The sequence below is a fragment of the Ziziphus jujuba genome, chromosome 11 (assembly GCF_031755915.1).
Source record: "Ziziphus jujuba cultivar Dongzao chromosome 11, ASM3175591v1".
Taxonomy (NCBI): domain Eukaryota; kingdom Viridiplantae; phylum Streptophyta; class Magnoliopsida; order Rosales; family Rhamnaceae; genus Ziziphus; species Ziziphus jujuba.
This window is the reverse complement of record NC_083389.1, coordinates 12,351,511-12,369,374: the sequence shown is the minus strand read 5'-3', so window position 1 is coordinate 12,369,374 and position 17,864 is coordinate 12,351,511. Positions and strand designations below refer to the sequence as shown.

General features: G+C 31.3%; 2 protein-coding genes across 3 annotated transcripts; one reads left to right on the top strand and one right to left on the bottom strand.

Annotated features, from left to right (window-relative positions):
• Positions 1-724: 724 nt before the first annotated feature.
• On the bottom strand, positions 725-5,911 carry LOC107422441 (protein MOS2). Of its 2 annotated transcripts, none has more exons than XM_016031893.4 (3): positions 4,046-5,911; positions 2,266-2,319; positions 725-1,172 (listed from the first exon to the last, which is right to left on the bottom strand). In XM_016031893.4, the coding sequence occupies exon 1, from the start codon at positions 5,572-5,574 to the stop codon at positions 4,102-4,104; it is 1,473 nt and encodes a 490-aa protein (XP_015887379.3). In that variant the 5' UTR covers positions 5,575-5,911; the 3' UTR covers positions 725-1,172; positions 2,266-2,319; positions 4,046-4,101. The 2 variants fall into 2 exon arrangements, with proteins under 2 accessions (XP_015887379.3, XP_015887378.3); XM_016031892.4 differs by having other exon boundaries at positions 4,050-5,910.
• Positions 5,912-13,100: 7,189 nt separating this feature from the next.
• On the top strand, positions 13,101-17,200 carry LOC107422442 (beta-glucuronosyltransferase GlcAT14B). Its single transcript, XM_016031894.4, has 5 exons — positions 13,101-13,473; positions 14,343-15,092; positions 15,218-15,293; positions 15,395-15,510; positions 16,404-17,200. The coding sequence occupies exons 2-5, from the start codon at positions 14,516-14,518 to the stop codon at positions 16,901-16,903; spliced, it is 1,269 nt and encodes a 422-aa protein (XP_015887380.1). The 5' UTR covers positions 13,101-13,473; positions 14,343-14,515; the 3' UTR covers positions 16,904-17,200.
• The last annotated feature ends 664 nt before the right edge of the window (positions 17,201-17,864 follow it).

The following is a 17,864-nucleotide window of genomic DNA, read 5'->3' as shown; positions in this document are numbered from 1 at the left end:
ATAGAATTTTGGTATATGTGTGGATAATATAGTTGATAATAAACAAATCGATGGTTCAATAACTATCCCAAGAAAGTGTCCCATACCTCTGTTTGGTGGCTATGTCATTGACAAAATTGCAATTCATTTTCACACACGGATATAATAAAAAGAGATTCACCAAATATATATATATATATATATATATATATATATATATATATGTATAAAATATAAAAAGGCAATGAAATGCATAACTGCGAAAAATCATAACCATCTCTTGTTGTCTTGTTAGCAGGGAGAAGCTTTTTATTTGCTAGTTCCTGTTCTCATCTGCTTGTTTTGTCTGTTATCTTCCAGCATTTATTATTATTATTATTATTCGCAAAAATCTTCCAGCATTTGCCGTATGGTGGGTGAATGAGGTCATTTCAGAAAATGAAAAGAAATGTCCAAATCTCCCTGCTTTTGCAGTTTTGCTACAGTCCAACCAACCTCATACAACTTTAATACACTTGCACGTTTTTCTTTTTGCAACATTAATGCACTAGCACGTTTTGGAAGATTTCTATTTTTTGGTAATATTTCGGGGATTTCATTTTATCATTCTATACAAGCCTATTTATCATAATAATGTATTGTTGTTCACATTTGATAACATTTATTTTACTTCGAAATGCAATTGCAATTCTATACAAGTGTGCGTATGCGCACGGCAAACCCAAAAACAGTAAAAAAAAAAATGCAGAACCATTAAGAGCGTTATCATGGCTTTGCTAAATCAAGGAATTAAAAATTATTATTTCTACAACATCCCTTTTTTTTTTTTTTTTTTTCTAGCTTTTTGCTGGGAATAACAGGTTAGTCTGATATTCAGCTATTCCATCCCTTCTAAATGGACAAAGCACAAGCATTCTTTAAAAAAGATAATAATAATAACAATAAAATTTAAAACGTTTGTTTGTATGTTTTTATCAGAAAGTGGGGCTAAAGGCCTAAAGAAACTAAATTTCAGTTGTGCCACGCCAGAAGAGCAATCACACCTTTGGGTAGGCATAGAATAGATAACCAGAAACCCAGTCTGCATTTTTAGTATTTTCTCAATCGCCCTCCCTTTAAACGTGTGAGTTCCCGGGCGTGCAGTTATTTGCGAACTTTCCATTGATTTACTCGGGCGGTGATCCAACACAAACCTGAATATAAGGTAATTATCGGAGTAAGATATTTCAATGGCATTGCATGGCAAAAGAACGACTATACATCTAATAAGCATCTCAGTTCTATGTTTTGGTAACAGGAAGATGGTGTGTATATCAACAGAATGAGACTTTTGATCATTGTTTCATTTGCGTCGGAGCACTGACTCCAATCGGATGACATGTGCAACTGTAAAGGCAAGAATCTTTTTCATGGAGATATATATATATATATATATTTTTTTTTTTTTGGTCATGAAGTTGACTTCTGGAAGTTATATTTTAAAGGTTTAATTATATATTTATTCTGGTTGTCTGCGCAGGGAGAAGGACACACAGCTCCACAGTACAAGCCAGAAGAATGCTTTGGTACGTTGAAAAGATGATTAGATTATAAACCTTTATGGCCATCGTCTTCAACCATTCACAACATTATAGAATCCTATTCTCAATCTCAATAAAAGCAACCAGGGATTGAAAATATGAATTGCTAAATCATGACCCTCAAGGAAAATATCGTATTTCAAAGTTGTCTTCTTATTTTGTATTGTTTAGTTTCTGTTTTTGTTTTTTTGTTTTTTCGTTTTGCTTTCCCCTATTCTGCCATAAAAGTACTATGTAAAATATATAGTTGACATAAAGATGCATTATTTTATTTGTCTCTTAATTCTATTTTAGGAAGTAAGTCAGGTCTTTTGAATATGAAATTGAACATCAAACCTAATAACACGAGCAACAGCCATGAAAATCACTACCAAGGGTCAGATGGTACATGTGTATAGCTATGAGATAGATACAACAAGAGGCCAGTTTCATTTACCAATATATTTGACAAATATCCTTTTGGCCATTGAATTGGTCCATCTAACGGTGTATAAAATCATGACCACAACTACCATCACTTCTAATTCAGACATGTTCATTCAAAGGCCAAGATAATTTGTTATAGATTCTTTGTCAAAGATCTTGGTTCATGGAACATTCCCCATATGCATGTTCTATGAACAAATATATGATGAATCAAAGTTCAGACACAGAAAGAATACACAAACACATGCACATGCACACTTATAAAAGAATAAGACTTTACCACTTAGATTTCTTGAGAAGTACTTTAGCACGTCATCAATGATTATATCATAACCTACAAAAGATAGAAAACATAAACTGTTAATGCTATATCCAGTATAACATAAAAGCGTTGCTTGTTAGCAATAGGAATATGCATGGTAACAATATATTATAAGGTAGAATTCTTTAAAATTTTAAATTGTGATGGAAGCCATAGTTTCAGTGTCATTGCATTCTATTACATTCTCAAACCTTTCCTGGTCTAAATACTTAGCATTCCGAGCCTGGAAAATAGAAGGAATTACTGCAGTATAAATGATATCTTTAACAAGGTTTTCATCTAAACGGCATAAGAGGAAAAATATATATATGTATAGCGAATGAGAGTCGGTAAGATAAACTATGTATAGGAAATTGAAGATACAAAACAACAGTCCACTCAAGCCAAGAGATTGGAACAACCTGCAAAGTAAAATCACATAATATTGACAGCATTTGTTTCACTTACCAATGCAGAAAAACAACCATCACTAACGGAAAATCCAAAGTGGATGACAAAGATAAAAAACAACTTACAGAGAAAAGAAACAGTGAGTGGATGCACATACATAATAAGTATGTGAAGAAACATGACTAGGATGATTGAAGCAAGAAGCCACATATTACTCAGAGAGGAATAACACTGATATATATATATATATATATATATAAAAGAAAACAAATGCAATCAAAAACACTGACTTTCCCAAACACAAACAACAGCAGACACACGCATGCAAAATACATCTCATTGTCAATGTGTCTTATGCGAGTAATTAACACTCTGAAACTAAATTTAGAAGGCTAACCCTATTACTACTTTGTTCTGCACCGACCATTGTTTTTAAGGTGCCTCAAAAGCAGCTTGTTATACATGCGACATCAGGAACTTAATATTTTCAATACCAAAATTTGAATATAAAGTCAATATGATCAAACTGACCTTATGAACATTACTAGTATATATCCAGTACATTATTAGATGTCCATATAATTGTTAATAGTGGTACCGTATCTGGTATAACATTTAAAGTCAATGTATGTTATTGTCATAGCAATTGGGAAAAAAAAAAAAAAAAAAAAACAGTAAGTAGAAGTATTTCAAGAGAGGGAAGCACCTAGAGAACCTATTGGCCTATTATGAATGATCACTAGTAGGTTTTCCTAAATAGGCAAACAAGATTTGCAGGTGCACATGTATCCAAGAGATTAGAATTAATCTGACAGGTTCTAGCAAGACAATTGCTGCCCCCCCACCCGCTCGCCCGCCAAAAAAAAATAAATAAATAAACACCCAAGATAGAGAGAAGAAGAATAAGAAAGAAAATCCCTCTTCTGAAAGACTACTGCTTCTCATATCCTCCTTCATGATAATGTAAATACACAGGCATTTTAGTAGCCATCCGAGCAATTTAACATTATATTTGCCTTCACATTTACCATAAGTTTCTGAATTTTCTTATGTAATAATTAACTATGGTGGCAGGTCAACAACAATGTTTTCCCCTTAGCCCTTTAATATCATATAATGCTTTCCCTTGAACAATTCCTCTTCAGAAAATCAGAAATTCACTCATTGTAATAAGTAATCCAACAAAACTGAAAGTCCTTAAAAGAAGTTCATGCATAATAAAACCAAGAAAAAAGAAATATTAAATACACTTGATACGAATATGTCATGAATAGTTTAAACATTCTTCCAGGGAGTGTAAAGACCAATTAGTCAAAAGATTATAAAGAAGGATCAAAGTTTGAGATACCTACAATTCAAAGGGTACATCGAGGATCATCCTACATTTCAGTGGCTTCAAAAGAATCAATATCCAAGAAGGCTTGGATCACCAATGTACTCAGCAATTTGCTCAAACTGGACATTAAGCAAGGAATGAGTATCAGCATCACGCACAACACCAATTTCCCGGTCTAAATCCCTCTCCACAAGATTCCCATAGACACCCTTATGCTTCCCGGACAACACAAGAACTGGCCCTCCACGTCGTGGAAGTGCAGTCTCAAGAAGGTCTTGGGATACCCCTTGAACAAGCTCCCTGCTCTCATCCATAGATATATCGCACATCTTTGGCCCTACCACATCTACCACCTCTCCTTTCTTCAAATACAACCTTCCTCCTTTCAAATCTTTGCTAATGATCCTAACCCTGATATGACTTGTAAGCCAAGAGGCTTGTTTCATATTCCTCTGGTTCTCCTTTTGACTGTCTCTGCTTTCTCTCCTCCCTTCTTCTCTTGTTCTCTTGCTTTCTTTCCTTCCAACCTCCTCTTGAATCTTCAACTCCTTCAATTTCTTCAAGTACCTTTCTTCTTCCTTGGAACCCAGTTCAGCAATATCGTTTGCACTCACTTTCACAGACTGTTCACTCCTCGAAAGCTTCAAAACAAACTTGTCATGATCCAATTTCTCGATGATTTTTCCTTTCAAACCGGCATTTCTTCCACCAACAATTCTAACTTCCTTACCCGACAACCCACTGTCTCTTTCCCTATCTATATCTTTATCTCTATTTCTATTTCTATCTCCCTCACTCACTCTCTGTGCATCCTTCACTCTCTCTTCTTCCACCCTCTTCGAATTCAATTCAGTATTAAGCTTAGCGGGAACATCTACAGCAGTAAACCCTATACCATGCTTACCAGCCTTCTTGGTGTACTCGACGATCTTGACATCTTCCTTGGCGTTCTTCCCAATGCCCATACCTTCCTTCCACCCATACCCAGCGAGCAAAGCCGCACCGAATCCCTCCACCGGCATGTCTTCGAACTCCTCCATGCCTCGGTCCTCCGGCAACCTCTTTAGGTCCTCCTTCAATTTCTGCAGCAACACATCCTCAACGGCAACATATTTCCGCTCCTCACCACCGTTGGATGTAGAATTTTCAATTTTATCCGAGCCCTCAATTTTCTGCCTCAGATTGAGACCGTAAGAGATCTTGGAATCGACGGCGTCAGGTGCCGCAGAAGCAGCGGATTCGAGCTCGAATTGAAGACCAGCGGAGGAGTCGTCGTGGTCTGGATGAGCAATAGGAAGCTCGAGGTTCTTCATCTTCTTGTGAGGTCTCCATTCGTTCTGAATGGGAGCGATTGATACGTTCTTGGGTTTCTTATCAGTGTCGGTGGTTAGGGTTTTGGAGCCGTCGAATTCTGTAACGTACTCTCTGGAATCGACGACGCCGTTGGATTTGCTGTCCTTGTCGTCGTTGAAATTCGGCGAGGGTTTGATCGGATTCGGCTTCGAAGACGATTTCGAAGGCAAAGAGAAAGAAAGCTTCATGCTTTTTGAGCCTGGAGAGAGAAACACAGAGAGAGAGAGACGTTGAATGTCGTCAAATTTGGCTTTCAGGTTTGCTGTGAGTGTGAAAGTTCGTTCACCTTTTGGATCGTTCTTTTTGCTCGGCCCAAATGTCTTATTTACACTGTCATTTTATATGAAATTACTAAAACGCCTTGAACTCGTGCAGCTTTCCTCTACAGATTTGCAGGAAAAATAAATGACAAAAAAAAAAATGGAAAATTGCATTGATCGGAAGCAGAGGATGGTCAAGGCCATCACGATGGCACAGAGCTGCAGTTTGGGAGAAATTAAACCCTATCAAAAAAAAACAAGGCGAAGGTGTTTTTAGTCAATTTGGCTAAGAATGATGCGCAGGAAGAGTTTTCAGGTTGTCAAATAGAAGACCTTTTATTTCTCTTTTTAACTTTTTTGGGCCGAATGGGTCAAATTAGAAGGTTGCTAGCCCAATTTCTATGGGCCCAATAGGACTCTATACAGCTACCCAATAAGAGAAGAGGCCCTAAATTTTTTCTTTATTGTTGGAAAATTGTTAATTTAGCCCATAAATCTTTTGGAAATTTATACAGGAACTTGATTGGATTTTTCTTCTGTTTTTTTTAATAACCATGAAAGGTTTTTTTTTTTTTTTTTATAACAAAGTGCCTAATTTATAAATTATCTAAAATTATCCTGTATCACGTAAGATTATAATTTATATTTTTATGGACACAACCACTTAAACTAAAATAATTATTAATAAACCAAATAGAAAAATAATTCAACAGTTAATAATTAACAATTTTATTGAAAAAGATGAACATATTTTACATGCTTACAAATTTGAAGTGAGTCCTGCTAATTAATTTTGTGAAAATATACCACATGTAAGACTAATAAATCCCTACAAGACCCTTTTTTTTTTAAATGAGACTTTAATGTAATTTTCTTTCCAATTAATATATTTTCATTTACCAATGCTCATGTAATTATGTTTTTGGTCCTTTTCACATTTTCTTGCCGTCACGTTTTAACTTCTTATTTGTTCCAGATTAGCAGTCTCAGGTAGTAATTCCCATATTGCATACAATTTTTAACTTATTTTGGTAGAAAGTTTTGGTTCTCAATTAAGTAAAGTAATTTCATATACTTCTTTTTCATGAATGAGTAAATTCGTATTACTTACTAATATTGTTTTCATGCAATCATTCATGTGTATAGCTTTCCCATATCAATGAGCATCTTTATTCATTCTTTCACATTTTATCAAACTCTTTTTGTTTTTCAAATAAATAAATAAATAAACAAATATTTTATCAAACTTAAGATTGTAAAATTTACAAAAGTCGCTGTACTTTATGTGTGTATGAAATGAACAGTCTGATTCTTTAATTTGATTTCTTTTCTTTAATGAGTGAGGATTGGATTTGGGACCTCTAAATTCCATTGAATATTACTTGAGCCAGCAATCTAAGTTAACGCATAAATGGATCTTGTACTTACTTTTTTACTAATATTTTTATTTTATTTTCCCCTTTTGTCCTTAGTAAAATGCACCTATGATTGTTTTTCCTGAAATATATAGATTAGGAAAAAACAAAGAATAGGGGACAATCCGCTCCCAAGAAAATTCATTATTATATGAACATTACATAATATTAATACATTGTTGACCAAAACAATTTACCTTTCAACAATAAAGGGGGAAAAAAAAAATTTGACAAATTTTTTTTTTACAAATTAAAACTCAAAAGAGAGTTCTCTTTTGTCATTTTTCTTTAATGATAACAAAACGGTATTTTCCTTCATTTTCAAACACAAATGTTTAAAATTTTGTTACAATTATCTTACTTATAAAGATTTTTTTGACATTTTTTTTAGAGTTTTTTACATTAATGCTCCTTAAACTTTTGACATTTTTGCAATTTGTCCATGATAATTATATTTGCCATTTTTACCGCCTAACTTATTGTACAAAGATAAAATTTTAACACCCTTAGTTTCTTAATGTTAAAAGGCATGTGCCATGTATATGCTCCCCTTTTAGTCTCAAAATTCAAAGATAAATTATGAAAGCCATTTAATTTTAATTCTCATCACTGAAACCTCATTTTCTCATCACCAAAATCCCAAACGTAATTATCATTCCAATCCACGAAATTATTGTTGTCCATCGATATTCATAGCAAAAATTAGAAAAATTTAATGATTTAAGAATATTAAAAAATAAATAAATTTGACTGAAAAATACAATTTCTTTTTATAGTTATGAGTATAATTCAATTTTCTTAATCCTGGGTCGGAGATGGAAATAAGGCGATTACACAATATTGATTCCAACTGTTAAGAGTCCTGGGTGGGAGATGTCAACATCTATATCTTTATATGAATTCCTATAAGAATCAACGATAGCCTTCTCTTTGGCCTTTATCGAGAAGATGCATATTGGGGCTGCTTATTCATAAAAGAAGTTAAAACCACCATTTTGTCTTGTTTACATCTTCACAAATTATGCACAGGTCTGTGCACATAGAGAAACAAATAAAAAAAAAATAAAAAATAAAAATTGTAAACAGGAATTAGAGATGAAGAATAATATATCGAATTAAATTCTTGCTAAAGCTTAGAATTGAGAAAACTAAAGTAATTACGTATATCAAACTAAAGAATTAGGCGTTACCTAAAATAAAGAACCAAACAAAAAATAATAATAATAAAATAACTTAAGAATTGAGTGATTTTTCTAATTTCCCCTTGACTTTGAGATGCAAACAAGATTACATGCATTATACATGCCTTTTAATATCAGAAAACTAACAGTAATAACATTTTATCGTTATGTTTTACTGTTTATAAAAGATTAAAGGGTAAAAATAATAAATATAAAAGTCAAGGGGTAAATTGTAAAAAGGATAAAAGCTTAGGAAGCGTTTGTGAAAAAACAAATTTATTTATTTATTTATTTTATAGATATTTTTATTTTTTTATTTATTTTTTTTGAAACATATTTTATAGAGATTTGAAAAGCTTTTTTTTTAAAAAAAAAAAAAAAAAGAAAAAAAAAAGGATAAATAAGTTTGAGATACCTTGTAGGTGGGGGCACCATTAAAAAACACATTAAATTCAGTCACAAAAGTCAAAGCATTACTCAAAGACCCAAATGTGGATCGGTCAGCATTTATAACGTGTGGATAGGCAATTGAAAGTTTATCAATAGATTGGGACCCACATGAAATTCCAGTCGGTTCTTTTTTTGTTTTTTTTTTTTTTTATTTTTTTTTTCTGCTGACCCCTTGCCTTCCCCACCCCAGCGATTCGAACTCGCGCATCTCTGGTGCAAGTAGTGACTCTCGACCACCAGGCCACTTCGTCGAAATCTCAGTCGGTTCAAGGCTCAAGATTTTAATTCATTCATATTAACAATAAAAAAAGATTATATTTTATTCAAATCTGTAACCGTTCGATTTTGTGATCAAACGGCCAAAAAAGCCTTTTGGAGATTGGCGTAATGATTGGGTAATGGATCACGTCAGCGGGTAATCGAATCTTTCGGACTAGTGCCCGAAGAATGTCGGATCAGGAAAAAAAAAAAAATATATATATATATATATATACACTTTTTTGGAGGTATATATTTATATAGTATTTTTTTGGTAATATATATATTTATATATAGTATGGTCCCCCTAATTTAAACAAAATATATATTCTTCCATGAAACAAATCGACTTTATATGATACTATTTCATTAAATATTTTTCATTAATCTTTTTAAAAATATTTTAATTTTTTTTTTCATTAATCTTATTATTTAAGTTTTTGCAAGTGTAATTTTATATGTTTGAAAAGAAAAGGAAATATCTTTCAAAGTTATCTCTTTTTTAATGCGCCCTTTTAGTAGTTTTTTTTTTTATTTTTATTTATAACCTTTTATACAGAATTTAAGGAGGAGAAATAGCATTTAAAAAAAAAAAGTGAAGAAATTTAAGCAAAAATATTCTTTTTAAAAATAAATTGTTTTACAAATATTAAAATAAAATTATTGTGCAAAAATATTTGACTATATTAAATGTTTATATTAAAAATTTAAAATTGCATATAACAAATGCCTACAATTGCCTGCAATTAGAACTTAATAAAATAAAATTCACTTAAAGAAAAATAGTAAAAATTTAGATAAAAGGTAAAATAAAAACAAAATTCAAAACTTCCTAAAAAAATTAAAAAAAAAAAAAATTAAACGAGCATGAGTACCTAAAAAATTGAAGGAGGATTTCAACAGAAGTTTCAATAATGGAGTTTTGTTGTATGGAGAGGAATCTCTTTATCTTGTAGTAACTTTATATTTTTTTAGACTTCTGACTACTCTATTATATATAAAAATTCCAACAGATCTCATTTATTCATGTTGTCATAATCTTTCTATGTGGATGATAGTAAGATTTTAACTAATTAAAGAATTCATATTAGAAAATGTTTTTTAATTAATATATTATCTGCTTTGAGCATTTATAAGTTAAAACATACAAAGATTTACACTTTAAACCAATTATTATGCCATCATCGGGAATTGTTCAAACTTTATTCCATAATCGTCTCCCATTTGATTGAGGCAATTAAAGCAATATGAAAATTGAATTAAAATCCTAACAATAAATAATTATTCATCATCTTCAAGTTTTTGATATTATAAGAATTATTTTAACAATAGCTTTTTAATCTTATTCAGACTTTCAACCACTCTACCAAATCATAATTTATTATTACTATTGCAAATAATAATAATAATAATACTAGTAATAATAATAAATTCTTTTTGGAAAAATGGATGGTCCAAACACACACACACCCACCCATATATGTATATACATATAGTTAATCTCTCCCCATGACTTCTAATGGATTTTTTTTCATAACCTGATTTATTAGCATTAAACATTTACAAGGTTTGAAATTTAAAAATACATTTAGAGTTTGACACCTTGTATTTTGATTTTTTTTTTTTTTTTTTTTAGGGTTATGTACCATAAACTTTATGTTTTTTTGCACCTTGCACTCTATGATAAAAAAGAAAAAAGTACATTACCGATTATGGTAACTCAATCTAAAATAGTCTACTTAACATTATAAGTGCAAATTTGGGAGTTGAAATTTGTTTTGAAAAATTCTGTTATTGTTTCAATGATTCTGTGTTATTAAACTTGTATGGGATCTATGATATTATCAAAAAATATTTTTTATTTACCAAAAAAAAGATACAATTTTTTTTAAGGTATATATATATATATATAATTTTTTTTTTGGGTCAGTTTTGAACACCCACATTCTATTATTTTCATAATTCACTGGGTGACAAATTACTCGAAATTAACAAAAATTAAGTGTCAATATCTGCTTGTGCAAAAAAATAAATAAATAGTTCAATATCTGCAAAACTAATAAAAATATAAAGTTTTTTTTTTATTATTATTATTATTTTTTTTTTGTCATTATAAATGTTGAGTTGACAAACTTACCCAATAACTTATAGTCGGTAAATCTCTCTCTCCCTTTTTTTTCTTTTTTTTTTTAATCCCTCTGATTTTTTATAATTTGGAATAACTTGTTGATTGGCCCCATTAAGAAAAACAAAAATAATTTATTTACGTTTGAACGGATTGTCAATGTGCCATTAATATTCTTAATTTTTCATTTGTTTTATGCAGTACTTTTTTTTTTTTTTAATCATCATCATTTGTTTAGTACTACAAAGTTGAATTAATCCACCTTAAGAAATCTATATTCATAGTCAATAAGATAATTAAATCAAATTCTAATGTCATCATTCTTGTGAATATTAGCACTGAGCACTAATATGAAGGATTGAAAATTAAGAATGCACCACCCAAAACAATGACAGAAAGCCCCAGTAAACATTGTTTTCAGGTCCAAATCAAATTTGAGTCACGTATTATAAAAAATAATAATAATTAAAAAAAATTAGTCACATAAAAGAATGGAAACGTTTTTGTAACTTGTAATTTCATCAAATTTAGAAAAGAATAAATATAACACTTATCATAGCAAAAATCAAAATGATGTTGCAAATCCATCTCTATATATCCTTTTTTTTTTTTTTTTTTTTTTAAACAAAACTTCAGGGAGCTCCTCCAACGTGCTAGAGAGCATCATACAAATAACCAAAAAAAAGAAAAAAAGAAAAAAAAAGGAATTATATAAAATACATTGAGAAAGAATCTCATTAAACCATCTTTAAATCCAAAAAAATCAATGAAACTAATTGAATGGGTCTTTAAATAGAATATATTCGTAAAACACAACCTTGTGTAATGGCATATTTAGAAGCATCCCTCACTAATTAATTAAATTGTATTATTCTCACGTTTTAAGTTTAAGGCTAATATGTTTGGTGGAAACTGGAAACAGCCGACTGGCTTTGCCATTATTTTTTTGAATTCGAATATCAGCATCCCCTATATATATATATATATATATATATCAGCATCCCACAATTTTTTTATTTGCTTCTTCAATGAGTTAATCTATAAACAAAAATAAAGTTATATATATATATATATTTTTTCCTCTCTATATGGGATAATAATATTATTCAAATAATTTTGTACTTATCTTGTCAAGCTATCTCAAAGTATTCCTGATTAGCGAAAAAAAGGAAAAAACCACTAATGGTATTCAATTAATTTTGAATAATTTTATATTCTATCCTATTCTCTGGATAGTTCACTTACCTACTCAATATCTATCCTCATACACTTTAAAACATTTCGTAAATCCGAAAACCTGAGCCAAAAAAACAAAAAGAAAAAAAATTAAATTGTCAAAATATATCGATAATAACAAATTAGGTGTAATCATCAATATTAAAAAAATTAGAACTTCTTATATAATTTAATTATCATGTGACATGTTTAATCAATGTAAAAAACTTACGCTGTCTAAGAGTTTCATTTGATTTATCTTCCAAAAAGAATATTAGGTGCAATTACAGATAATAAATTGTTTACATGGTTTAACTATAGAACATTTTCAATAATTGGTTGATAAATTCAAATACATTCGGATAATAAATTTTAAATAATTTTATTTATTTATTTATGATACTATTCCTTTTCCATTTTAGTGTTTCAAATTTACAACATTTCAAATATAAATATGGACTAATTAAACTTAACACACTTGATAATTTTAAATTAAATTAAAGCTAAATTACTTTAGCTTTTTATTTACAATAAATTTTCTCTGTTTCAGATATTTTGAACCGATCCAAATGTTGATATAAGTGGCATCGTAAAAGTTACCCATCTTGTAATTTTAATCCTACAATCAAACCAAGTTTTATTTATTACATAACTATGTTAACAAACATTACCATAATGTCAAAAAAAAAAAAAAAAAAAAACTCCAAAATTGGCATCACTTTTTGTCATTTGGATCTTGACATAATAGTTTACGTTATGAATCATTAAATCCTCCAATAGAAAACAGAAACATTTAAAAAAAAAAAAAAAAACCAAAAACGAAAACAAAATCTTGATGAGCTTATTTAGAAACAGTTGAAGCAGATGAAAATATGGTGTGTTTGGTCAATCTGAGAGAGATAACAGAAACGCCTAAGCCCAAGTTTTAGAGAGAGAAAGAGACAGGTTCTTGAAGAAACTGATACCCACTTCTCCCTCTTCCACACGTCCTCTTTTCAAACACTGTTTCTAAATAAATAAAATAAAATAAACAAAAACAAAAACACAAACATGCACACACTCTCTTTCTCTCTCTAAATCTTGTTTTATATTCTAAATTTCTTGTTCTCTCTGTCTCTCTGTCTCTCTCTCTCTCTCATTTCTGAACGTGAAGAAAACTTTATTGCTCTTCTGCGAAACTCAGGTGTTCTGCTTATCACATCACAAACCCATCTCTGTTTTTCCAATTCTTTTTTTTTTTTTTTTTTGTCTCATATGCATACTGATTCCAATATTCAAATATTCAAATATTCTATTGCTTTTGTTTGATTTTATCAATATGAACATTCCAACTTTTCTGGAGTTTGTTTGTTTATATTTCAGCTTGAGATTTAGCTATTTCCATATATGATATTATTTATATATACAATTTTTTTTTTTCTTTCCAATACATTTTTTTTTTTTTTTTTGATCTCTGTGTGATTTTTAATTGACTGGATGTTATGAAGCTTGGGAGTTTCCGATCTGGGTTTTATTTGTTTTGAATGTTCATGTGCGTTTCAAAATTTTCAGTTGTGGTTTGTTTAGTCTGACTCTTTTTAGTAAAGTTATTTTTTGAATAGGTTCTTTGAAACTGGCATGAGTTGTACCCACAAGGAGAAAAATAGGAATTTTCCTAGATTTTTTTGAAGATTTGGGTCAGTTTTAAATTAATTGTACCATAAACAGTGTATTTATCTGATAGCTATCCGTTCTTAGCTCAGGGTTAAACAAAGTCTTAAATTTTTTATATTTTATTTATTTATTCTTTTATTCGTCAGTGGTCGATTTTCTTGATGCATCTTTTTCGTCTCTTCTGATATAATATTTAATTGATATTTATCTTTTTTATAGTCTGTGATTGTTTTATAGTGTTGTCCCTTTTCTGCTTTCAAAACTTTAGCCAGCTGCTAATACCAAGCTCTGTTTGTTTATTATTAGCGTGAGAATTTACATATTACAATTTAACATTCAAAGTCTTTTTTTTCTTTTTTTTCCTTCTGGGTTTTAATATTTGGTATTTGATTTCAACAGCTTCATTGAAATTCTGGAATTTGGAATATATTTATGAGAAGGGTCTCAAGTCTGAGTTTTCCACAGCTTTGAGGGTGCTATTAATTTTTGTGCCAATTGGTATAAATGCCTCAGAGTTTGAGGAAACTGGGTATGTGAGATTAGTTACTTGGAAAACCCCATGATAAGGTTTGATGATGGGGTCCCTAAACATGGAGAAGAAATGGCTATTTCCTCTTGTCATGAGCTCTGTCCTGTGCATAGTCCTTCTTGCCACTTCCTTGAACATGGGTCTTATCTCTTCACTACACACAATCAATTCAATCTTTTCAATTTTCCCTTCTCGCCTATCATCAAACCAAACAAGTCCAGTTTTTGCAGAATCAAAGATTTTACTATCTCCACCGCCTCCTTCAAGACCGCCCATTCCTAGATTTGCTTATTTAATTTCTGGTTCCAAAGGTGATTTGGACAAGTTGTGGAGAACTCTTAGAGCTTTATACCATCCCTTGAACCACTATGTTGTTCATTTGGATCTCGAGTCACCAGCCGAGGAGAGGCTGCAGCTTGCTGCACGGTTGCAGAATGATACAATTTTTGCTCAAGTTGGCAACGTATACATGATTAACAAAGCTAATATGGTAACCTATAGAGGACCAACTATGGTAGCTAATACTCTTCATGCTTGTGCAATTCTTCTTAAGAGGAGCAAGGATTGGGATTGGTTTATCAACCTTAGTGCTTCAGATTATCCACTTGTGACTCAAGATGGTTAGTCAATGACATCTATACTCGTAAATTTCTGAATCATTTTCTGGATTCTGTGTGACTGTGTGTGGATTTTGTGCTAAAATACTGTCCTGTTTTCTAACACTTGTTTTATAAAATGTATACAGATCTTCTTTACACTTTTTCTACTTTGAGTCGGGATCTGAATTTCATTGAGCATACAAGCCAGCTTGGTTGGAAGGAGTGAGCACTTTATTCTTTCCGTTTGGATATTACTCTTATGCATCTAGAGCTATTATTATATCTGCAATAGCAATTTATACTGTTTTGATTTGATTCTGTAGGGATAAACGAGCAATGCCTCTGATTGTAGACCCTGGTCTGTATTTAAACACCAAAAAGGATATATATTGGGTATCACCCAAGCGGACGCTGCCAACTGCGTTTAAATTATTTACTGGTAAGTTTTTACACAAATATTTATTTAAACTTTGCTTATCTCATGATCTATGATTGTTTGAATCATCATTTGCTAGGACTAAAGAAAACCTCCTTGTATTTAAATTTTGTTAAAGATTGGAATTGTTTTCTTAACCTGTCTCGGTTGATCAGATTTTTCATCTGTCCAGAGGACATTGCAGACTACTAGTACCCTATTAGTATTCTTTCTTGAAAACACAACTATGGATGAACATGCATATTATCTGAACAACACTTTTTAAGTTTTAAATTTATAGTTCTGTGAAGGTGATGAGGAAAATGTTTGGGAGGTACTTTTAGATAAAAATTTCTTCAAATTGAATATGGTCAGAGCACTATCTAGAAGCTTGGTATATGTGTTTCAAATGATTCTAGCAATCAGCAACATGAATTTAAATCAGCAGTTTGCTTTTTATTTTGTGATTGTTCGTTTAGAAACTGATAGCTGCTGTCTGGTCTCTTTACAGACAATAGTGTGCTAGCAGTACCATTTATGATTTCAGAGAAGGTTTTTTCTTGCAACCTTTAATCTGTTCAAAGCCATTACATAGTTACGAGATTTGAAATTTAATTTTCAGAGAGTTAAGACATGTTTGTGAAGCTCTATGAAATCCAAATCAATTTCAAATGTCTCTGAAGCTCATCGTCTAAGACAAATTTTGATTTCGTAGCCTGTCTCCTGAGTATTAATTTGTTTGCAAATGCCTGCATTTTCAGTTGGAAGCACGTAATAAACATGCCTCCAAATGAAGAGTCGAGAAAGAAATTGAATGTATCTGCATTGCCAACCTTTTCTTCTATTGTCTGCTGTCCAGTTGTTGTTTTTCTGATATCGGCATTCTACAACTACAATAACATGCAGCTGTATTGCAGGTTCAGCATGGATGGTCCTGTCACGCTCTTTTTCCGAGTACATCATTTGGGGCTGGGACAATCTACCAAGGACGCTTCTGATGTACTACACAAATTTTGTATCCTCACCTGAAGGCTATTTTCAGACTGTTATATGTAACGAGCCAGAGTTTGCTAAGACAGCAGTCAACCATGATTTGCACTACATTTCTTGGGATATTCCTCCCAAACAGCATCCGCACACCCTTACAGTTAATGACACTGCCAAGATGATTGCAAGCAGTGCTGCCTTTGCTCGAAAATTCAAAAAAGACGACCCTGTCTTGGACATAATTGATAAAGATTTACTTCGTCGAAAGAAAGGGCGCTTTACACCTGGAGGTTGGTGTGCCGGAAGTCCTAAATGTTCCCAGGTTGGGAACCCAACCAAGCTCAAACCAGGTCCAGGAGCACAAAGACTTCGCCGTCTTGTAGTTAGGCTAACCATGTCAGCTCAGTTTGGTCAATCTCAATGTAAATAGATTTTATGAACAAATTCTTGCTTGCGGATGGAAAATAACAAAGGAAGAGAATGAAAAAGAAGAGAAATAGAGTTATGTTTTCAAGCTGGACAAGGACTGGTTGGAAATCTTATTTTAAGGAAGAAATCATGATTTTTAGTTGCAGCTTGACCTCATCCTTCTAGGAACTGAGGCAAATGTTAGTTGAGCATAGATACAATCGCCACTACTGTTGAAAACTAAAATTGGTCTTTGATTACCTTCCTTTTGGTAGATTTTATGTTGCAATTAATAATAATATTATAATTTTCTATAGTATTTTTCCTCTTGGCTCTGCAATCCTTTTCAATCTTTCGTTTTTTTAATTAATTATTTTTTTTCTTCCTAAAAGCTATAATTTGGGATTGATAGACAAAATGAAAATGTCTAAAACCAGGAAAATAATAGATTGAATTAGTGTTGTGAATGTGGACAATTTGAGTGGCTGTTGATAATGTTATTAATAGAATTTAACAAGTGAAGTTTGACAGTAATATGCAAACATCAAGGTGTCATGATGATAGGATGGAAATTTGGTTTAAAAATAAATAAAAATGTGTATATATATATATATATTATATAGAATTTGTGCTGCTTGGTATAAAAATGTTAGTTATTGGGTTTTGAAAAGAACAAGTGTGTGTGGTGCAAGATTGGTGATCAAAGAATTTCAAGACGCTAACTAAGAAAAAATGCCTTGAATATCACATGGGGTGCTGAGTCTGAAGAGACTTTCAAAATGGAATTGCAAGTAAATCACACGGAATTTGACATGTTGGTTCAAATCTTGATGAAATTTTTTCCTTGTTTGTTAAAACAACTTCAAAATTACCCTTCGAATGCTGTTTTACACTCAAAATACTTCTTTTTGCCTTTTTTTTTTTTTTTGTTTTTAAAATTTTCTTTTGGAGGACAAAACAGATTCTTTTTGGTTGATCATAAA